The 19,883-nt window shown below is 35.4% G+C and overlaps 1 protein-coding gene across 4 annotated transcripts in view; it reads right to left on the reverse strand.

Moving 5' to 3' along the window:
* neur (E3 ubiquitin-protein ligase neur) overlaps positions 1 to 19,883 on the reverse strand; it is a 591,978-nt gene that overhangs the window by 32,665 nt on the left and 539,430 nt on the right. For all 4 annotated transcript variants that reach the window (XM_069813349.1, XM_069813207.1, XM_069813434.1 and 1 more), the window contains one exon: positions 17,290 to 17,459. In XM_069813349.1, the coding sequence (XP_069669450.1) occupies positions 17,290 to 17,459 (170 nt within the window). The remainder of the gene's footprint in view (positions 1 to 17,289; positions 17,460 to 19,883) is intronic.

The following is a 19,883-nucleotide window of genomic DNA, read 5'->3' on the forward strand; positions in this document are numbered from 1 at the left end:
AAAACTGCATTCATTAGAGCATTTTGAATGTTAAAAAAATGTTTAATATTGGAAAATCGAGAATACGAGTATCAAAGTACAGCATGAACACACAAACAGGAGTACGACTACTTATTTTATTATTATTATTATTATTATTATTATTATTATTATTATTATTATTATTATTAACATAAAGGTCTTACTTTTTTCCTTTTGAGTCTTCCTAAAATCATAATGTGAACCTTTAATAATACTGTAATTACATTCTACTTTATTTATCTACATTATTATCGATAGCTTGATAATATTCCAAACAAAAGCTCGCTGTCTATCCTCGAAGAGATGATTTATTTTATTGGGTTATTTTACGACGCTATATCAAAATCTAGGTTATTTAGCGTCTGAATGAAATGAAGGTGATAATGCCGGTGAAATGAGACCGGGGTCCAGCACCGAAAGTTACCCAGCATTTTCTCGTATTGGGTTGAGGGAAAACCCCGGAAAAAAACCTCAACCAGGTAACTCGCCCCGACCGGGATTCGAACCCGGGTCATCTTGTTTCGCGGCCAGACGCGCTGACCGTTACTCCACAGGTGTGGACTCGAAGAGATGATATTTAAATACTATTCCACCATGTTGAATCTTTCGTACACTAATTTTAACACTTGAATATAAATAATTGATTAAATGGCGATCTTACTCGTGTTAATTATGTAAGCATGTGCGGCTTACAGCTGTTTCGATGCTATTCGACACCATCTTCAGAGCCTATTAGATCTCGGCGCTAACTCAACTTCGCTGCCTGTTGTGTGGGTGCGTTCGTGTAATGAAGAGTTGTGTCAAATAGTGTGTGTTCTGAAATTGATCTGTGTGTTGAGAATTTGATTGGGGTGTGTTTTAGTGTGTGTGTATATTTCATATTGTTCTAGTGTGTTGAGTTTTTGTTTTTTGGGTTATATGTGTAGGATTTCCATGTTTGTATTTATGTTATTCTATGTGTGGTTAGCATTAGTTATGTGTTCGGCATATGTAGATGTATTGTGTCCTCTGGTTATTGCTTAAATGCGTTCTTTGTATCGAGTTTGGAATGATCTGCCTATCTGTCCAATGTCCACATAGCCGTATACAAACTCACATGCAACAGTTGCGACAGTTTCTACATTGAACAGACAGGCAGATCATTCCAAACTCGATACAAATAACACATTAAAACAATAACCAGAGGACACAATACAGCTACATATGCCGAACACACAACTAATGCTAACCACACATACAATAAGATAGGCTAAATACAGACATGGAAATCCTACACATATAACCCAAAAACCAAAAACTCAACACACTAGAACAATATGAAATATACACACACACTAAAACACACCCCAATCAAATTATCAACACACAGATCAATTTCAGAACACACACACTATTTGACACAACTCTTATCACACGAACACACCCACACAACAGGCAGCGAAGTTGAGATAGCGCCGAGATCTAGTAGGCTCTGAGGATGGTGTCGAATAGCACCGAAACAGCTGTAAGCCGCACATGCTTACATAATTAACACGAGTAAGATCGCCATTTAATCAATTATTTACTATTCCACCTCTCAGATAATGAGCGAAATGTCTTCAATTAATTTATTTTTATTTTATTTAAATTTAAATATACAGAATAAAGAAATATAATTACAAAACAAACAAGAGAAATAGAAATAAAATAATACAAGCAATATAAAAAGAAGATACAGTAGTATTAACAAAATTTGAGACCGAATGAGCAGCGCTCGTGCTCGGTCGCAGTTCAGATATAATATTAAAATAAAAAGTAATAATAATAATAAAAATAAATAAGTAAAATAAAATAGAATATATAGAATTTTAACTTGAAATTATTTTTAGTTCCCCTCTCACTGGCGAACAAATACGATAATAAACAAAATGCATTATAACTCGAAAGGTCTGAAATGACAAATATTCATTCGATTATTCAGTTCGTCTCCTTCGAATCTCGAGCTAGAAAAGAGTTTTCAATTTGTGACGTGTGCAGTAGAGTGCGCCTTATTTCACTCCACCCTGCCTGCACAGATGATCAGATAAAGGAAGATATATTGGAAGGGGAAGTTGAGACCAGAAGAGAAGATATTTTAAGGAAGTAAACTTGATAGGAAAACTGTCGCATGAATAAGGAGGCAAGCTATGGAACACTCCACAGCGGTTACTCTTTCTTACAGACACGTAGGTACACCGTGTTGACAGCTAAAATACGATCTCTTTACACATTTAAAACTTACTTCACGGAAAAGTGACATAAGCCATATTTACTTCCAATGAATAAACAATTTTTTCTACCGAATTTCGTGTGACGCAATACACTTAAGTCACAAGTAGAGTAAACAAATAATGTTTGTTTTATTTTCCGAATCAGTTAAAATTATCTGGTGTTTACAATCACATTGTTCGCTTATATGGAATCTTTAAACTAGTTTGCCCATCTTTAATAACTTTGTCAATACAAATATTAAAAGTGTAGGCGATAGTGAACGACAGAATTACATCTTAATTTAATTTAATTTCTTCCTGTAACACTACAGGTTACCATCGACAAAGAGTACCATGATACAATAGAGTAAATGCCTTGAAGCTTAGTAATACATTGTTGTTAGAGTGAAAAATAACAATATGAATTATATTGAAACACACGATATTAAACGAAGAGGATGCGAATTAGTCATGGTCCATATGTATGATGCCTGAAAATAGCTGTTCAGCCTTTGAGTGCTGCAATTGTTAGATCTCTTAAAATACTTTTATGCAGTCCAAAAGATTTACAGAAGTTGACTAGGAACCGGGGTATGGTCCCACGGGCTCCTATCATTAGTCCCGTAATGACGATGGATTCCAGATGGTATTTGTCCTTACAAAAACTGATGGAAGGTTAATATATATTCCGTTTTTCCTCGTGTACTTCTTCTGGCTGGTGTTCGTGCGATTCGAATCTCACAGTTGGGTCTATGATGTAACCTTCAAGAGAGGGAGGTTTAAATGCAATTACGTCGATTCTTCGATTACTGCCCTCACTGGATATGCCGTGTACTTCTTCATATACTGAATAACCTTTGTTCCTTAAGGCAGTTGCTATTATAGATCTTACTGTTTGATGCCGCGTATTTCGTAGAAGTTCACCGTGTGGACAGGTCCCCAGGACATGGGCAAGGGTTTCAACCTCCCTGTCGCAACGTCGACAGAGGTTACTGCCCGAAGACCTGCCAGGTACACTACGCACAGCTGACACTATTTATTACTAATAAATTACCATGTCTTTGTCGACACTTAAAGTTGTACTTTTATATTTCCATTAGTGGTTCCGGACATTCGTTTTAGAGCATATTATCCCACAGTTCATTTCTCAATATCCGATCGAAAGCTTTTTCATAATCAATGAATAAAATATGCTCAAGTTAAATTCTCATCATTTTTCAATATTTTTCTCAACACTAAAATACAATCTACACAAAACCTCCTTTCTAAAAATCCTAGTTGTTCTTGCAGGAAGTTCTTCACTTAAAATATTAATTCAATTAATTTTGCATATGTTTTGTAAGCAGCTTTGAGTAGACTTATTCCATGATATTTACCACAATCATTTCTGCCCTGTAGTTTTTAAAATTACCACAAATGTTCCTTTTTCAACGTGAAACGTTTCTGCTAGACGGTCAAATGGATAAAACGTTAAGAAAATTTCAACATCTGACGTCACTTGCTTAGCAACGGCCATGAGTTGTCACACTATTCTGACGTCGCTTGCTTAGGAACGGACCAGGCACTTTCATTGATATGGCGTTTGCTAGAGGGATAAACTTACTTTCTTGTATGAATTATATTCACAGTATTTCTCTGATCATGAAACCATACTAACGGCTCTCCAATAAACCATTTCAGATGAAATGCAGAAATTCCACTGTAAATACTTGCACAGATAATTATATGGTATACATCCAATAAAAGTAAAGGAAAAATAATCATTGTTATACAACCGTAAATTGTATTACATTTATTTCGCTCTCACTCATATTCACAATGTAAAATAATACGTAGGATAAAAATCTTGTGATACGGATAGTGTAATAAAACTGTGGAGAGAATGTAGATTTTTTTAGTAGGTTATTTTACGACGCCTTATCAACAGCTTAGGTTATTTAGCGTCTGAATGAGATGAAAGTGATAATGCCGGTTAAATGAATCCGGGGTCCAACACCGAAAGTTACCCAGCATTTGCTCATACTGGGTTGAGGGAAAACCCCGGAAAAAACCACAACCAGGTAACTTGCCCCGACCGGGAATCGAATCCGGGCCACCTGGTTTCGCGGCTAGACGTGCTAACAGTTACTCCACAGGCGTGGACGAGAATGTAGATATAGTGAAATAGTATCAATGAAAGGATAAAAAGACGGGATAGGGAAATTAGGAAAATCTGTGTGAGTAGTTATTCAATATAAGTGATTGTACTCGTAATATTGGAAGGGCTATTCTAGGAGATAGTAGGGTAGTTAAAATAAATAATGCTGAGTAGAAAAAAGTATGCCGTGGATAATAATATTTCTAAGTTACGAATTTAAAAAAAATTGAAGGATTAAGTAAATATAGTTAAGGTGCGACTAAAACACAGAAAAGTGACCGTCCAGTATGAGGAAGATGTATTTTTTAATTGGTTATTTTACAAAGTTTTTTCAACTGTTATGGTTATATAGCGTCTGAATGAAATGAAGGTGATAATGCCAGTGAAATGAATCCAGGGTCCAATGCCGAAAGTTACCCAGCATTTGCTATTATTGGGTTGAGGGAAGACTCTGGAAAAACCTCAACCAGGTAACCTATCCCAACCAGGATTTGAACCGGGGCCCGCTCGTTTCACGGTCAGACATGCTTACCGTTACTCCAAAGATGATGCATGTTAACTGACATTAAATATCACATCAAATCATGCCATATCTCATATCGTACAGTATCCCATACCATGTCGTATCACATCTATCACATCACACATCACATAATACACCACACCACACCTCACCTCACCCCACCTCTCACATCGTATCTCATATCGCGTATCATATATCATATCATATCATATCATATCATATCATATCATATCATATCATATCATATCATATCATATCATATCATATCATATATCACATCACATATCACATCACATATCACATCACACATCACATCACATATCATATCACATCATATCATATATCATGTCATATCATATCATATATCATATCATATCATATCATTTCATATCATATCATATCATATCATATCATATATCATATCATATCATATCATATATCATATCATATCATACCATATCATATATCATATCATATCACATCACATATCGCATCATATCATATCATATCATATATTATTTCATATCATATCATATCATATCACATCACATATCACATCACATCGCATATCACATCATATCATATATTATTTCATATCATATCATATATCATATCTGATCAGTGATAATTTATAGTGTCAATGAAATGTGTTCTATAGTGTCAGTGAAATGTGTCATAGTGCCACTACAGCGAGTGAGATGAAAGTAAAGTGAAAGATTATTATCAGTACCAATATGAAACTTATGTAGGGCCTATACATATGTAGGTTGTATTGTAAAATTAGGTTCACTTATTAATTAGGTTATTTTATGTATTATTAATTGTGTTAAATTGTATTGTGTATTGTATAATTATTGTATTGTGTATTGTAATTTTACTGCGTATTATTTATATTGTGTATATCACTGCCACCGGGTGTTTGCCCACTTTCAGTGTAAATACATATCATATCATATATATCATATCATATCATATCATATCATATCATATCATATCATATCATATCATATCATATATCATATCATATATCATATCATATCATATATCGTATCATATATCGTATCATATATCATATCATATATCATATCATATCATATCATATCATATCATATCATATCATATATCATATCATATCATATCATATCATATATCATATCATATCATATCATATCATATCATATATCATATCGTCGCCTGAATGCAAGAACTAGGTAACATGATTTTTCATATTTTGTGACATTGCCTATTTACTTATTTATTGCACTAAGGAAAATGTCTCGTTTTCCTTGTACCTATTTGTTATATTTAAAAATAGATGTCGCTGGTATCGTTCGATCAGTTACATAGTTCTTGCATTACATTTTGTGCGATATTTGCTATGCTATAAAAGAGGTAACTAAAAAACGCAAATTTCGAGTTAACCAGTTCTTGCTTTCACGTGACGACATATATCATATCATATCATATCATATCATATCATATCATACCATATCATATCATATCATATCATATATCACATCATATCATATCATATCATATCATATCATATCATATCATATCATATCATATCATATCATATATCATATCATATATCATATCATATCATATCATATCATATCATATCATATCATATCATATCATATCATATCATATCATATCATATATCATATATATCCACAATCTTTATAAATAAGAACCAATTCCTTAAAAAATCTAAATATCATAGTATCACTCAACCGAGAGCGTACAAATCTTATCTTATTAATCTCTCCTGTTGCTTTCTATATTTTCTATCGGATCGGTATTTGTACAGATATCCGGGATCTAATAATAGCAATATCGCAGACGGATAGGTTATACTGCACTCTCCGTCAGTACTACAGAAATCATGAAATCATGCTTGAGTAGGCCTAAGTATTTTTGTACGAAGCACGTCAGCTGTAATAGTTATTCCGTTCTCAGTTCAGGGCCGTAAGAATTATTTGATAAATGGGAGATGACTGACTTATTGTTTTCAATGATAGGAATCCAGTCTGACACGAACCTACTTTTACTTCTAAAGGCAAATACAATATATAAACTCGCCGGTTTCCCAGACACTCGAAGGTCCAGTACAGCACATTTCCAGATGTTAACAGATAGTTCCTCGATCTGTCAAAAGTCGATGTTAAATAACGGATCAGTCCAGCCGTAATTGAAACACGACATCGTTAAAAGACTTTGTTGCACTACGCATTTGGCAGCGTAACTCCTTTAGGAAGTCGATGTTACATCACGAAGTTAGCTTCGTGAACTCGAGGCTTGCTGCTACTGCCAGCTAACAATCTCGGAGATGTAAGACAGCTATTTCATTTCTCATGAATGAGGTACACAAACAAAAAGAAAAACTGGCTACTTGGATTGAAAAAAAAATATATTCAACGTGAGAACCGGAAACTATTGAGGAGAGGCGAGCGACACGGTCCAGCACCAAGTAATTGCAGACTCGGCTCAACAATGCCATCTTCAGGCGGGTTTAGGAACTGTACAGAACCTTTCGCCACAGTCCGATAGTTGGAATAAAGTTATCCTTGGTTGACTATGCACCATGACATGTACAATGTGTCTGGAGTGCGTTGGGCTACACAACAAACGTATCAGAGCTGAGGTGTCTCTAGAGCAGATATGGGGAAAAGCACCTCAATGTGCTCTTTCCCCTCCGCCCTTGTTTTACCCTCTTCTACCTTTTAGTTAGCTCATATACCTGCACAGTGGCGGTGCGTCAATAAGAGCACAAGAGCACGTGAACACCTTGTTTCAATTAATTCATGACTAGTTTTATTATTTAATACCGGTACCGTATTGGCATAGTGGGGATCTATAATAACAGGATCGAGTATTTTAAACTTCCCGCATCTTGCATAAAATTCTTATGTAAACTTGGCAACATCCTTCACGTACAACCCGTGCTCTTTTCAAGAAGGTTACAGAAATTTCACGCAAGTGCGGGAGAAAATTGTCTTTCGCTGGCCGCTTATGACTCGTCAAGAGCACAAAGCATTAAGTGAACAGTGAATCTATCTTACAGATGTCAGGTGCATCGATGCCTATCGTTTACGTGCTATATATCGAGGAGAAAATTTAATTAGTCTGTATTTTAGCCTGCGGGTGTCAGCATCTCACTGTAGGAACGTTTACTTTATGTGGATGTGTGTACAGTGCTGCTACGAAAGTGTAGTTTGTGAATTACTATACTTCAGTGTCGGCATATAGCATAGTTTGGCTTTCAAAGACGTGCTGGCTGAATGTGATGGTGGTATGAATTTAAATATCTGTATGGTGGTGTATATTATTTAAGAATAATATTTACTGGCATGTATTTATAGCAATCAATGTATTGCGAATGGGATTACAGTACTGGTATAGGCTATAGTGTATCAAAATATATTACTGAACACACGCTTTTGTAAATTGTTTCATGTATTAATTTTTAACAAACGTAAACAATGAACTCTGTTCAAGTAATTTTGAAGAATAAAGAATTGGGTAAACTGGCTTTCCAGGAAAAATTGGAAATAAAAAGACTAGGTTTCATCATCATTATTATTATTATTATTATTATTATTATTATTATTATTATTATTATTATTATCATTATCATTATATCTTGTTTTGAATTTATATACGGTTTTTTTTCGACAGTGAAACATCGGAATCATGACTTTTCATATTAGGCTAAAAACGTACGATTTCAAATTCTCTTCGATTTTGGAAAACAAATTGTGAACACACATAATATTTTATCACGAGCCGCCACTGTACCTGCACTACGCCTGCATCACTTACCGTTCAAAACGATACGTTTGCATAAGTGGCGGAATCATGTCTTACAATAAGCCACAGAAGTAGACGTGATCAAAACCAGGAAAAATTTATTTTAATTGGTTTATTTTACGATGCTTTATCAACTGCGATGGTTATCTAGCATCTGAGTGAAATGAATGTGATAATGCCAGCAAAATGAGCCCAGAGTCCAGCGCCAAAAGTTACCCCGTATTTGCTCTTAATGGAATGAGAGAAAACCGTGGAAAACATTTCAACCAGGTAACTTGTTCAAACCAGGATTTGAATCCGGGCCCCGCTCGTTAAACAATCAGACATGCTAACCGTCACACAGCGGTGGACAAGTAGTAGTGAAGTATTATACATATATAATATATTATTATATTTTAGTTCCCCCCCCCTCACTGGCGAACAGACCATGGAGCCAATACGACCATGAAGAGTAGCCACGAGAGCCGATACGACTAAACCCTAAGCCAATGGTTGTGACGTAATAGAAATGCAACCCGCACACCACTCGCAGGGAGAGGGGTGGAGTGGGTATCTCCTAAGGTAATGCAGTGAATAACAGTGCAGAGACGGACTGTGTGACCAAAAAAACAAAAACAATATAATATTTTTCTACTTATTGACTATACAAACTTTTTTCCATGTTCATTTTTTATCCTCCTATTCATTATTTTTGTATTATTAATGATATAAATAAATACATTTCCTTATTTACCATAAAAAGAACGTGTACTTTACATCAGCAGATATTTGAAATTAGAAAAACGTACCAGGCTGGTCACGAAGTTGTATTTTACTCCGATTAAGACATAGAAGCCGATACTTTTTATTGTTCCTTTATTAATGAAATATTCAAGTTACAGGTAAGGGCGTGATAGTCTTCATAACAAGAAGAATAATAACAACATGCATTGTTCTTTTATACTTCATTTAAAATTTTACAACAAATTAAGTATCTCATATTTTTGTCATCTGCACAAAATAAATACTTTTCCTCCCATGCTCCTTAAAATTAAGTTTTTACTTATTATCTGTTTTCGAAAAGACATCGAAACATATTATCCTACACACTTGTAACATTACATGTGTACGTCCGCTGCTGGTAAAAGTCTTTACTTATATCGAAGTGATGGCTGTAGAGAGTGGGGGTATGATACCATGGTTACGGTTGAGTGGAGGCAGGGGCATGTGTCGCGACACACTTTTGGCGATCACTGCCGTAAGCAATATACTGTATATTCTTGGGACAAATTCTGGTATTTCATATTAGGTCTTCTTGTATAAACTGTAGTTTTAAATATTGCACACAAAAACATTCCGTTCAATATTTCTGGTGAAAAAGGCTGTACCACAAACTTCTGTTTGGGTTACCAAAAAACTTGCACTTTTTAAACTCTAGATATCCATTTCCTCATCACAACACAGTCACTGCAGCCCATAAAAGTAAATAGTTTATTTTAACATAAATGCTTTCAGATTTCGTAAATGAATTTATGCCTCATTCAATAACTTACAGACGCAAATACTAACTGTCGTGCTGATCCCATATTAGTTGGCTGATTGACTGAGGCAAGTGAGGCCGGGTCTCAGTCACTTGGCTTAACTGAAATCAAATTTTGTGTTTCTATATAATGTATTAGTTATTTGAATGAAGCATATATCGCTGTAGAAGCATTTGAAAACTTTGTGATGTACGAGTATATAGACCTGTTTTGCAGTAAAATTTGTTCCTGAGGCCAGGATCGCTCGTGCCGGATCTGGCTTGTGATGTATAGACCTGTTTTGCAGTAAAATTTGTTCCTGAGGCCAGAATCGCTCGTGCCGGGTCTGGCTTATGCATTTAATGTCCTTTCGCGGGCTTTGAGTTTGCGCTTAAAACGTTGTAGCTGAGGCACAATTCGTCTGGCCTCGTGGCCTGGTCAGGTTTCACTCCTCCCATCCATGGGCCGGCCTCAAGGGTAGCCGTGGGGTGGGAATAGCAGTGGTGACTTGTCTTCCTAAATAGGCCATAAATAACAAAATTCCAGCTCTTTGGCAGGCAGAGATCCACTCTATTCTCTCCCCTTACGTCTTAGTTTATGACATAAGCGAGGGTGTTCTACTGTTGTACTTCGTAGTACAGTAGTGAATCTGGGCAAATGTTATATATTTCGGGAAAATATAAACAGAAACAAATGAGAGAAATAATGCTGGTGCAGTTAATTCATTGTTAGAGTATCCTTTTTCGAGAAGAAATAATACTGAAATAAAGGAAGTTTTAAATAAAGAGAGAGACTACCGAGACACCTACGACATCACTGACAATTTTTCTGACATATCTTAAAACGCGAGTTTCTATTGCATCCTGGTATGGGCCACATAAATGGTTATGTGGTAATGTGATGCAAAATAAACTTCTCTTGGCCTTGTTTGTTGCTGTCAAAGGAAAAAAAATAAAAAGAAAAGAAAGAAAGGGGAATTTCAACACATAATATGGGATGCTTCATCACACTGAAACAATCACTGAAACTCAGAGCATAACAGCTTATTTGGTGAGCGAAATTATTGTTTTTCATTAATAGTACGAGTAATAATAATAGACTAATAATACAGTAATAATGATATTAATAATATAATAACAATAATAATTAATATCATAAACAAACATTTCCTGTCGGAGGCACAAACTAGTTGCATCTGGCCTCACCGAGGATTTCGATCACCGGCCGCTACTGGTTGGTTCTACAATGTGAAGTCAAGTGAAGTAGTCTGAAAACTTCGACATAGAATGAGTACAGTATTTATACTGTGGAATGAGGTTAGAATGTGACAAAACAAACACGAAATACTAACAAAAACGCTCGTCTAAATAAGCTTTAATATTATCATATTTTTGAACTGGTGTCTGGGTTGCAAATTCCCCGTTCTTTTTAAGTTTCGGTTAGCTAGCAAAGGCATGAATAATAAACAAGCAAGCCGTCTGTCTTTAAATGCAGCAGGAGGTACTGCACTCAAGTCTTAACACCTCGGATAACCTGCATACTCCTTCATAAATCTAATATTTATCCATTACCAACACTCCCATTAAAACTCACTACACTACGTCACTCGTTTTAATGCCTTCACCTGCGTCACACTCGACACGGCAGACATAAAACAGCGAAGTTCAACCACACCGTGCGAGCGGGGAAGCATGAAGGCTACACTATCGCCGACCCTGATTGTTCGGAGTTCGATTTTATTAAACCCGTAGCCTCACGAACGCAAGGACAAGTGTGATGTCATTTCCTTGAAAACGAAATGAAGGAAAAGCTGAAGAGCATGGGAAGCGGATACAGTCTCCAGTTTTAAGCAACACGCAACATCAATGTATTTATATATCAGCACAAGCATGAAGACAACATACCATTTTATTACTACAAATCGCTATATTTGATGTAGCCCAATCTTAGGTAAATTACAAACTGGTTCTAAATAAAGACCACAAGATTTCTATCTTCATTATTTTTTAAGTAGTTGTATTGAATTAGCTATATCCGTTCAAAACTAAATGGTGGCTACACCTAATATTATGAACACTTCGCTCAATATTATTGTATCGAATATCATATAATTTGAACTGGTAATGGAAATTACGGGAAAACGGCTGGACGGATTTTAATAAATGACCCCTCATTTTGAAGCTTGGAACTCAAAGTTTTTCGGAAAAATAGTAGTTTTCAGTGAAATGTCAATTTTTAAACATAATTTTCCTATTTTCCAAAATCCATCGCTTTTTTGTAAAGGAGAAGCGAAGCGAGCATCAAGTCGGCCGTGTTACATTTCAGAATAAAACAAAACACATACTACAGTAAACAATATTACACGAAGGCCATGATCTGCAAGAATGCTGACATATTTAGAGGTCAAATTAAATTGGTTATTAAAAACTTAACTTACTAAAAATAATTTACAGGTTCGATTCTGTGGTGTGGAATTTTCTGGGTACAGCTGTGTATTGGATATTAAAAACTACAAAACTTGAGGTGGTTTGATGACATTATTACCATTAGAAATGAAATATTATTGTAGTTAATGCCATGATGTGACTATTTTTCATTAATTATACATATTAATGCTATAGTGATGATATGAAAGTGAAACGTTTTGGGGTTATATAAGTAGATGTAGAGAATAACTTAAATTAGATTTTGATTTCTATATTTTACTGAGTGGCGGCTATATAGTATATAATATAGTATATGTTACTGAAAGCTATAAAACTTACGTAAGATAATATTATTAAAAATCAAATATTTTTATAATTATTAATCAAGTGGGGTTGAGTCTTTTTCATATATTTAATGGCGGTGTGGTGTAGATATATTTATATGCGTGGTTCTCTTCAGTATTGGCTCGAGAGAAAGTATCTTTCATTGTTATGGAAGCAAATAACTTTCCGAATGTCTGGTATTGTTCATTGAAAATAAATCTGAAAACTGTTTATTTCAACGTCTAATGAACTTAGTTTGCAGCATTTGCTGCACAAGCCACTAGTATAGGTATAAAATTAAGAGAAACGGCAATTATTCATTGTCCACTGCACTGTGCTAGAAAATCAAACCAACGCAATGGTTGTATGAACAGTACAAGAAAAATATGGGACATGGCAGGAGAATAAAGAAACGGAGAGGGGGGGAAGGAAAAGCAACAAACAAGAAAGTCGAGGGGGAGGAGGGAACAAGAAAACTCTCCTTGCTTTTATCAGAAATATCTTAAGGAACTGGTGTCAAAACAGGAAACTAGAGTGGTACAATTTTAAATTCTGTAATATTCTGAATTCATTTTATCAATATTTTTATTCACGAAACTCTCCTGTTCTAACATTAATTTTTTCGGGATGTAAGTCGTAGAATAAGCTAAGTGAGATATAGGAAGAGAGTCTGTAAACAATTGCATTTAGCGGGAAATGTGAGACAAAGGTAATGAAACGAAAAGCCCGGTCCGCTGGCTTGGACAGGGGCCAAGGGACCAGGGACCAGAGCGTGATTTACAGGCTTGCAAACCCGGCGGATCCGCCTTCTTACGGCGCCCGAGCAGGAGGTGCATGCATATTTCACGAATTCTGTAAACTGTTAATAATGATTTGTACGGCCGCTGGCCATTAGTATTTATTAAAACGTTATAGGCCTACGCATCTTTAGAGGAAACGGACTATCCCTCAACAGAACTCTATGCTATTGCTGTAACCGAAAACATGGGAAGTAATGGGAGGCTACCGATAGCTTGCTCCGCCGGAAATTCCACTCCATAAAACACTCCTATTACCGGCGATACGAGCGCTGAATAACACAGGAAATGTGCGTGCGTGTGACGCAACAATTCAGAGGCCTCCTGATTACTCAGATTTTTAATATAGTCTAATAGCAACATTGTTGTGAATTGGCAACAATTGGCATTCATACAGTCCTCTCTGTAGATTGAAAACTCAAAAAAGTTTCATATCCATGGTTCAAGAATTAAAACAGAAAATCAATATCCCGAATTTAAAAGAAAACTTACAAATTAAACCAAACCATTTAACTCTACTAAATATAGAATATAATCTAAATTTAACAGAAGAAATACTGAAATCAGAAGTAAACACTGAAAGACTAAAACAATTGCCTTTAGAGACAATTAATATTAGGTACCCTCCACAAAACTGGCTTCATTTACACACCGACGGATCCTTGATCTCCAGAGAACAAGGTGCAGGTGCAGGTGTTACGTGCTGTCTCTTCTCACTTTATAGATCTCTTGGGTATGGAACAACAAATTTTGATGGAGAAATCATTGCAATAAGTGAAAGTCTCAGGAATCTTCTATGCCACATCAATAAATTTAAGAATGCAGTTATATTGTCAGACTCCAAAGCAGCTATTCTATCAATAGTCTCTAAACACACACCTTCATCTCAAACAGCAGAAATAACTAAAATGCTCTCTCAATTAATATCACTCAATAAAAGAATTGTATTCCAATGGATACCATCCCATTGTGGAATCCTGGGAAACGAGAATGCGGATGCTTTAGCAAAGAAGGGCAGCACTGCTACTTACAGACCTGTTACTAAATCTACGTATTACTTTGTGAAAAGATTTATTAAATCTACATATTTAGACTTCAACAAACAAAATTTGATAACACAATCTCAAGGGAAAAAATGGAACTCTCTGCATCATAATCCACAGTAAATTCCCGATTTACCACGAAAATTGTCTGTAGCTGCATTTAGATTGGCAACAGGCCATGATTGTTTGGGCAAACACCTACATAGAATTGGAATATATCAGTCCCCTAACTGCCCATTGTGCAACTCAAACTAAGAAATGGATTCGGAACACCTCAAAATCTGTGCTTCAGTGGCTGGCCATGATAATATATTTGAAAAATATTGGAGTGCAAGAGGTTAAATCAATTTGTCAAACGCCTGGCATTAGAAAACAACAACAACATTGTTGTGAAGAATGTCCAATTCACAAACATGTTAGATGTAAAGATTTCTTACACTGTAAAAATGTTGCGGAAGTGCAATGATTTAAAAGTAATTATCAGTTATTAATGGTTAGAAGCTCGTCCCTGTTACGAATATATTTTCTCCGTCACTTCAGCCTTTGTTTTCTTGTAAGCTTGTAATTAAATAATTTATATGGAATTTCGTTACGGCTATATCATCCACAAGACGTTTATTATATTATTTTTCTTTTATAGAAATCAAACTCTCACACGAAACTCATTTTGGAGCTCTTTATTGAATCTGCGATCTCATATGTTTTGCCTTATCTTAAAATTCATATTTGGCTCTCAAAATGTTTAACTTTAAATAAAGTTTATCTACGATCCTGCGCTAGACACAAAACGTACGTCACGCTTGCGAATAACATCGTTAAATACCAGCAAATCTATAGGCCCATCTTAAATTAGAGAATTATGTAGTAAAAAATGTACACCTTAAGGAATAATTATTACTTAATATATATGTATATTTGTGAAGTTACTCCACCTCTCTCTCACTTTCATTTTATCATGAAATAACGCAACGAAAATCAGACATCAGTACCGTGTGTGGTGTGGGAGAATATCAAAATTTCAATCTTTATTCTTATTTATGCCTTAAACTTGACCAGGTACATGTAATGTAATATTTAGTAAAAGAAACTATAGAAATGTGAACTTTAAAAATATATCAAAACATTTTTACATTATTATCTGGGAATGAACATAGCAACCTTCACACAAGAAAATAAAGAACGCTGAATGCTTAAAACAGGCATGTCAATTGATGCCCACAGGAGCAAGAGCGCTTTAGAGCCCAGGAGAGTCTGCGCGCATTACAGCGGAAAGGAAAGAGACAAACGAAAGAGGTAGTATATGCCGCTTGGTCGAGCTATATTCAGGGATGGCCAGCACTGATTCAGTAGATGAAGGGAAGAGAACTTATTAAAACTGTATCCATGTTAATTTTTAGATTTGCCTGAGAAGTATAGGTGCATTATAAGAATGTAAGTTTTAATTTTAATGCTCATTTTTCACAAGTTTGATTTTTTTATTCAAAAGAAATATTTTCCAACTTTTCGTATAGAAAAGTGAAATTTTCAGGTATAGGCCTATTTATTTAGTAGCCTTACAGAATATACGTATAACTAAAGATAGTGTATTGAAAATTTTGAAAATATTCGCATGGAAATTGTTTGTAAGGAAATGAATTAACAAAGCAACTACTGTTACATCATAAGCAAAAGATACGTGTCCATGTGTTGTATAAAAATGTTAGCTCTATAGCTTCAGCAGATTTCGAGAAAATAATTTAATATTCTGATGATAGGAAGTTGCTCACAAATATCACCTTAAAAGCATAATGCGATAAGAGTTTTGTTATGTAATATTAGTTACACTTAAAACAGATACAGTACCTAGGTAACTTTGCTTTGTACTGTCATATTGTTTTGATTAGTTTATGGATTACTTTTGTAAGGCTAAAGATACCATCAATATAAATTCCAACTTATCATGTCATATTCAATCTCTTACTTTGGAATATCACTTTCTTTATGAATGTGTTGTTTCATCCACTTAATACAGTATGATATTATACTACTATGGAATTTAAGTGAATATTCCTTCTTAAGTCTCTATTATGTTATTAAGATTTAAAACACAAGTGCAATATTAAGAAATCAGTGTTAGTACTTTTGTCTTACAGACAATATAGATAATATTAAACAGAAAGAAACCATATAAAAATAACGACATAAAATTTCACGTTCCGTTTGAAGTTTGTGCACCACTACTTTCTTAATCCATCAAGTTGTTTATTCATATACACAACGTTCCTCTTTCCATACTTAGCGCTTGCTGCCCGCGCACGACGTCAAGGTCAGAAAAATGCGCTTGCTTTGACATCACTGGCTTAAAACATTAAAAGTCACAATGTTATTGGCACCTCAAGTGACACACACAAGGCATCACTCATGAAGCAACCAAGCCAGGAAAGCCACATTAAGACTCGTAATCGAGAGAGATACACAGTATTAAAAGCACACACTCACCTTCTCTGCTACCTTGATAGGCCTGCTACTGAAGGTAACTCCCTTGCAGAAGCTCTCTGCACGTCTGGCCACTGTCCCGTCCCGCGAGACGCGGATGTTGTCCCCGTGAACCTGATGGAACAGGATGGGCGGCAGATTGTTTGTGCCACCACTGCTCCCGGACCTCGGAGCTGCAACAAAATACAACTATGTTAAATTCCTAGCTTAAGATGGACGGTGTCTGAAATACAGAAGTTATTTCATCACTCTTATTCAATTACAGCTATATTACTCAACTCTGCACATAATATACGTTCATGGTTACACCAGATCGTACGCGTAATTCATTCACATAACTTAACGTCTTCTGCATCGTTATGTGAACCACAAAAACTAATAATTAAAGCACTGAAATTGGAATCCGTAGTAGCTTATTTGAAAAAAGTAAACAAAAGAAGTACACATTACACATAGGGTTATATAACAACAATTATTCTTTTGTTATTTTTTATCTTAATTTCGATTGTTGCCTAACAGAATTCCGAAGAGTGACAACAAAAATTTCCCCATGAAATGTTGTCATATCAAATAATTTCTCCCGAAAAATTATTATGCTTGTAAATTATAAAAAACTTTAGGATATGAAAAGATACACACTCTGATGCACATAATCATTATTGGAATAAAATTACGCGGATGAATTTCCATAGAAAGATTGCAATTGAACGTTTGAAATGCTTAGCGCTCAAAGCTTAACTGTGATTTTCCGATCATTACTGGACAATGACTATCAGTGTTAATGCCACATAACTCTCTATGTACATTCTATATGTCTTAAGGCATGCATTGACAGTCTTGGTTCATTTTCGACAAGAAAGTGACATCCATCATTCTTGCAGTGAACTCTTCAATTGGAAAGGAAGCACTAAAGCGGGGAGATTCAACTGTTCAACATCGCGTCACTAGAGTCGCAGAAGACTACTCAATTTTAGTATAGCCCACTTAATTATACAAGGCTTGGGAATAAGAAAGTAGTTACGTTTTATTTCAGAGTTGCTACTGGGTTCGCTTCTCTCCAGCAGTGCCTTTAACAGATGTCGACCTTAAAACCATTTCAATTGTTTTCTACAGTGAAAAGTAAATGATAAAGAAAAAGTGACGAGATTTGAGAAAATTCCTATGATTAGGTTTAGCGTCTATATACAGAAAATTATAGTCGCGACGCTGTTATTTCCGGCGTGACTCCTCCTCTTTGCTTACGTCAGGACGAATATTCGTCCTGCTTACGTCTTAGGAAGTCAAGGCTCTATAAAGGCTAGGTATGTAGTATCGTTCGCCATTTTCGTTCTTTCGTTGCCGAGCTACTAGACGAGGGATCTATTTGCCACACCGTTAAATATCATGTCGTAGCTCCTATGATAATAAATCAAACGCACTGTAATTGAGGAAATAACTGAGCGGCAAATAACGTCTTCATGTGCTTTCTGCGAACGCCAACGAAAGAGCCAAAATGGCGGGCGATTATATATTAAGTATTTATCCAGCCTTAGGAAATGCTTAACATCTTCATCAGCGAATCACAAGACGCACACATTTAAATGTAGCCGACCTGCAACGGGATTGGCTGCCGGAAATTAGAGCGACGGACCTATAGGGTAATGGAATTAGGCCTAATAAATACAATTATTGGCATAAGATTTAAGTGTACCTAATGAAGAAATGAAATAATGTAATCGCTGAATAACAGTCTATTCCCCAATTAATAATAATAATAATAATAATAATAATAATAATAATAATAATAATAATAACAATAATAATAACAATAATAATAATGTATTAAAAGATAACAATGTTAACTTTGTTTTATCATCAAAATCTTTTATATTTTCTGATCTTGCAGGTTAAGGAAGTGAATGAGATAGGTTTGAGAAAGTTTGAGTTTTGCAAATGTAGGCCTAAGTTTAACTAGAAAGCGATAAATCATGTCTAAAGTTAGCCACATTTTAATACTCGTCGTGTTGCTGTATTTGAATATCTGAATTTTAAAGCGCTAACAAGTAGGTAGAGTCATTGTCGATTCCAGGAAAAGGCGAAATCTACATATTCCTGGCGCTATTACCAGACACTGAACATAAAAACGCTGGAAATGTACGCACAGTCTTTTGAAGTGAAATTAATCCCATCGCCCTATCTTTCATCTCCTTCGAAATCATTTGCATACTCTTTTGAACAACTGCTCCGAACTGTCTTAGCAGCAGATAGAAGCTGAGACAATCATTTGATTTAATTTTCTTATTTCTGGTTGTCACCAGCTGACGACAGATACACATTAGGTTTTTTCTATTATAAATGTCATGATATTAATACGCAGTAACGAATATTCTGAACATAAACCAAATTAGATCAATGCTTTACGTATTTCCAAACAAAGATAACCTACCCTAGTGAAATGTGATGCAGGTATTATTGACCGGGGAGACAGCATATTCCTAGCATCCCGTTACCAGGGACTGACATCCCGTTCATGAAATTCCAAGGAATTTCTACGGCAACGAATGAATCCCATATCCGCGGACATGGTTATGCGTGTAAGCGTACCAACAAGTGTGATA

This window comes from Periplaneta americana, chromosome 1 (assembly GCF_040183065.1).
Source record: "Periplaneta americana isolate PAMFEO1 chromosome 1, P.americana_PAMFEO1_priV1, whole genome shotgun sequence".
NCBI lineage: Eukaryota > Metazoa > Arthropoda > Insecta > Blattodea > Blattidae > Periplaneta > Periplaneta americana.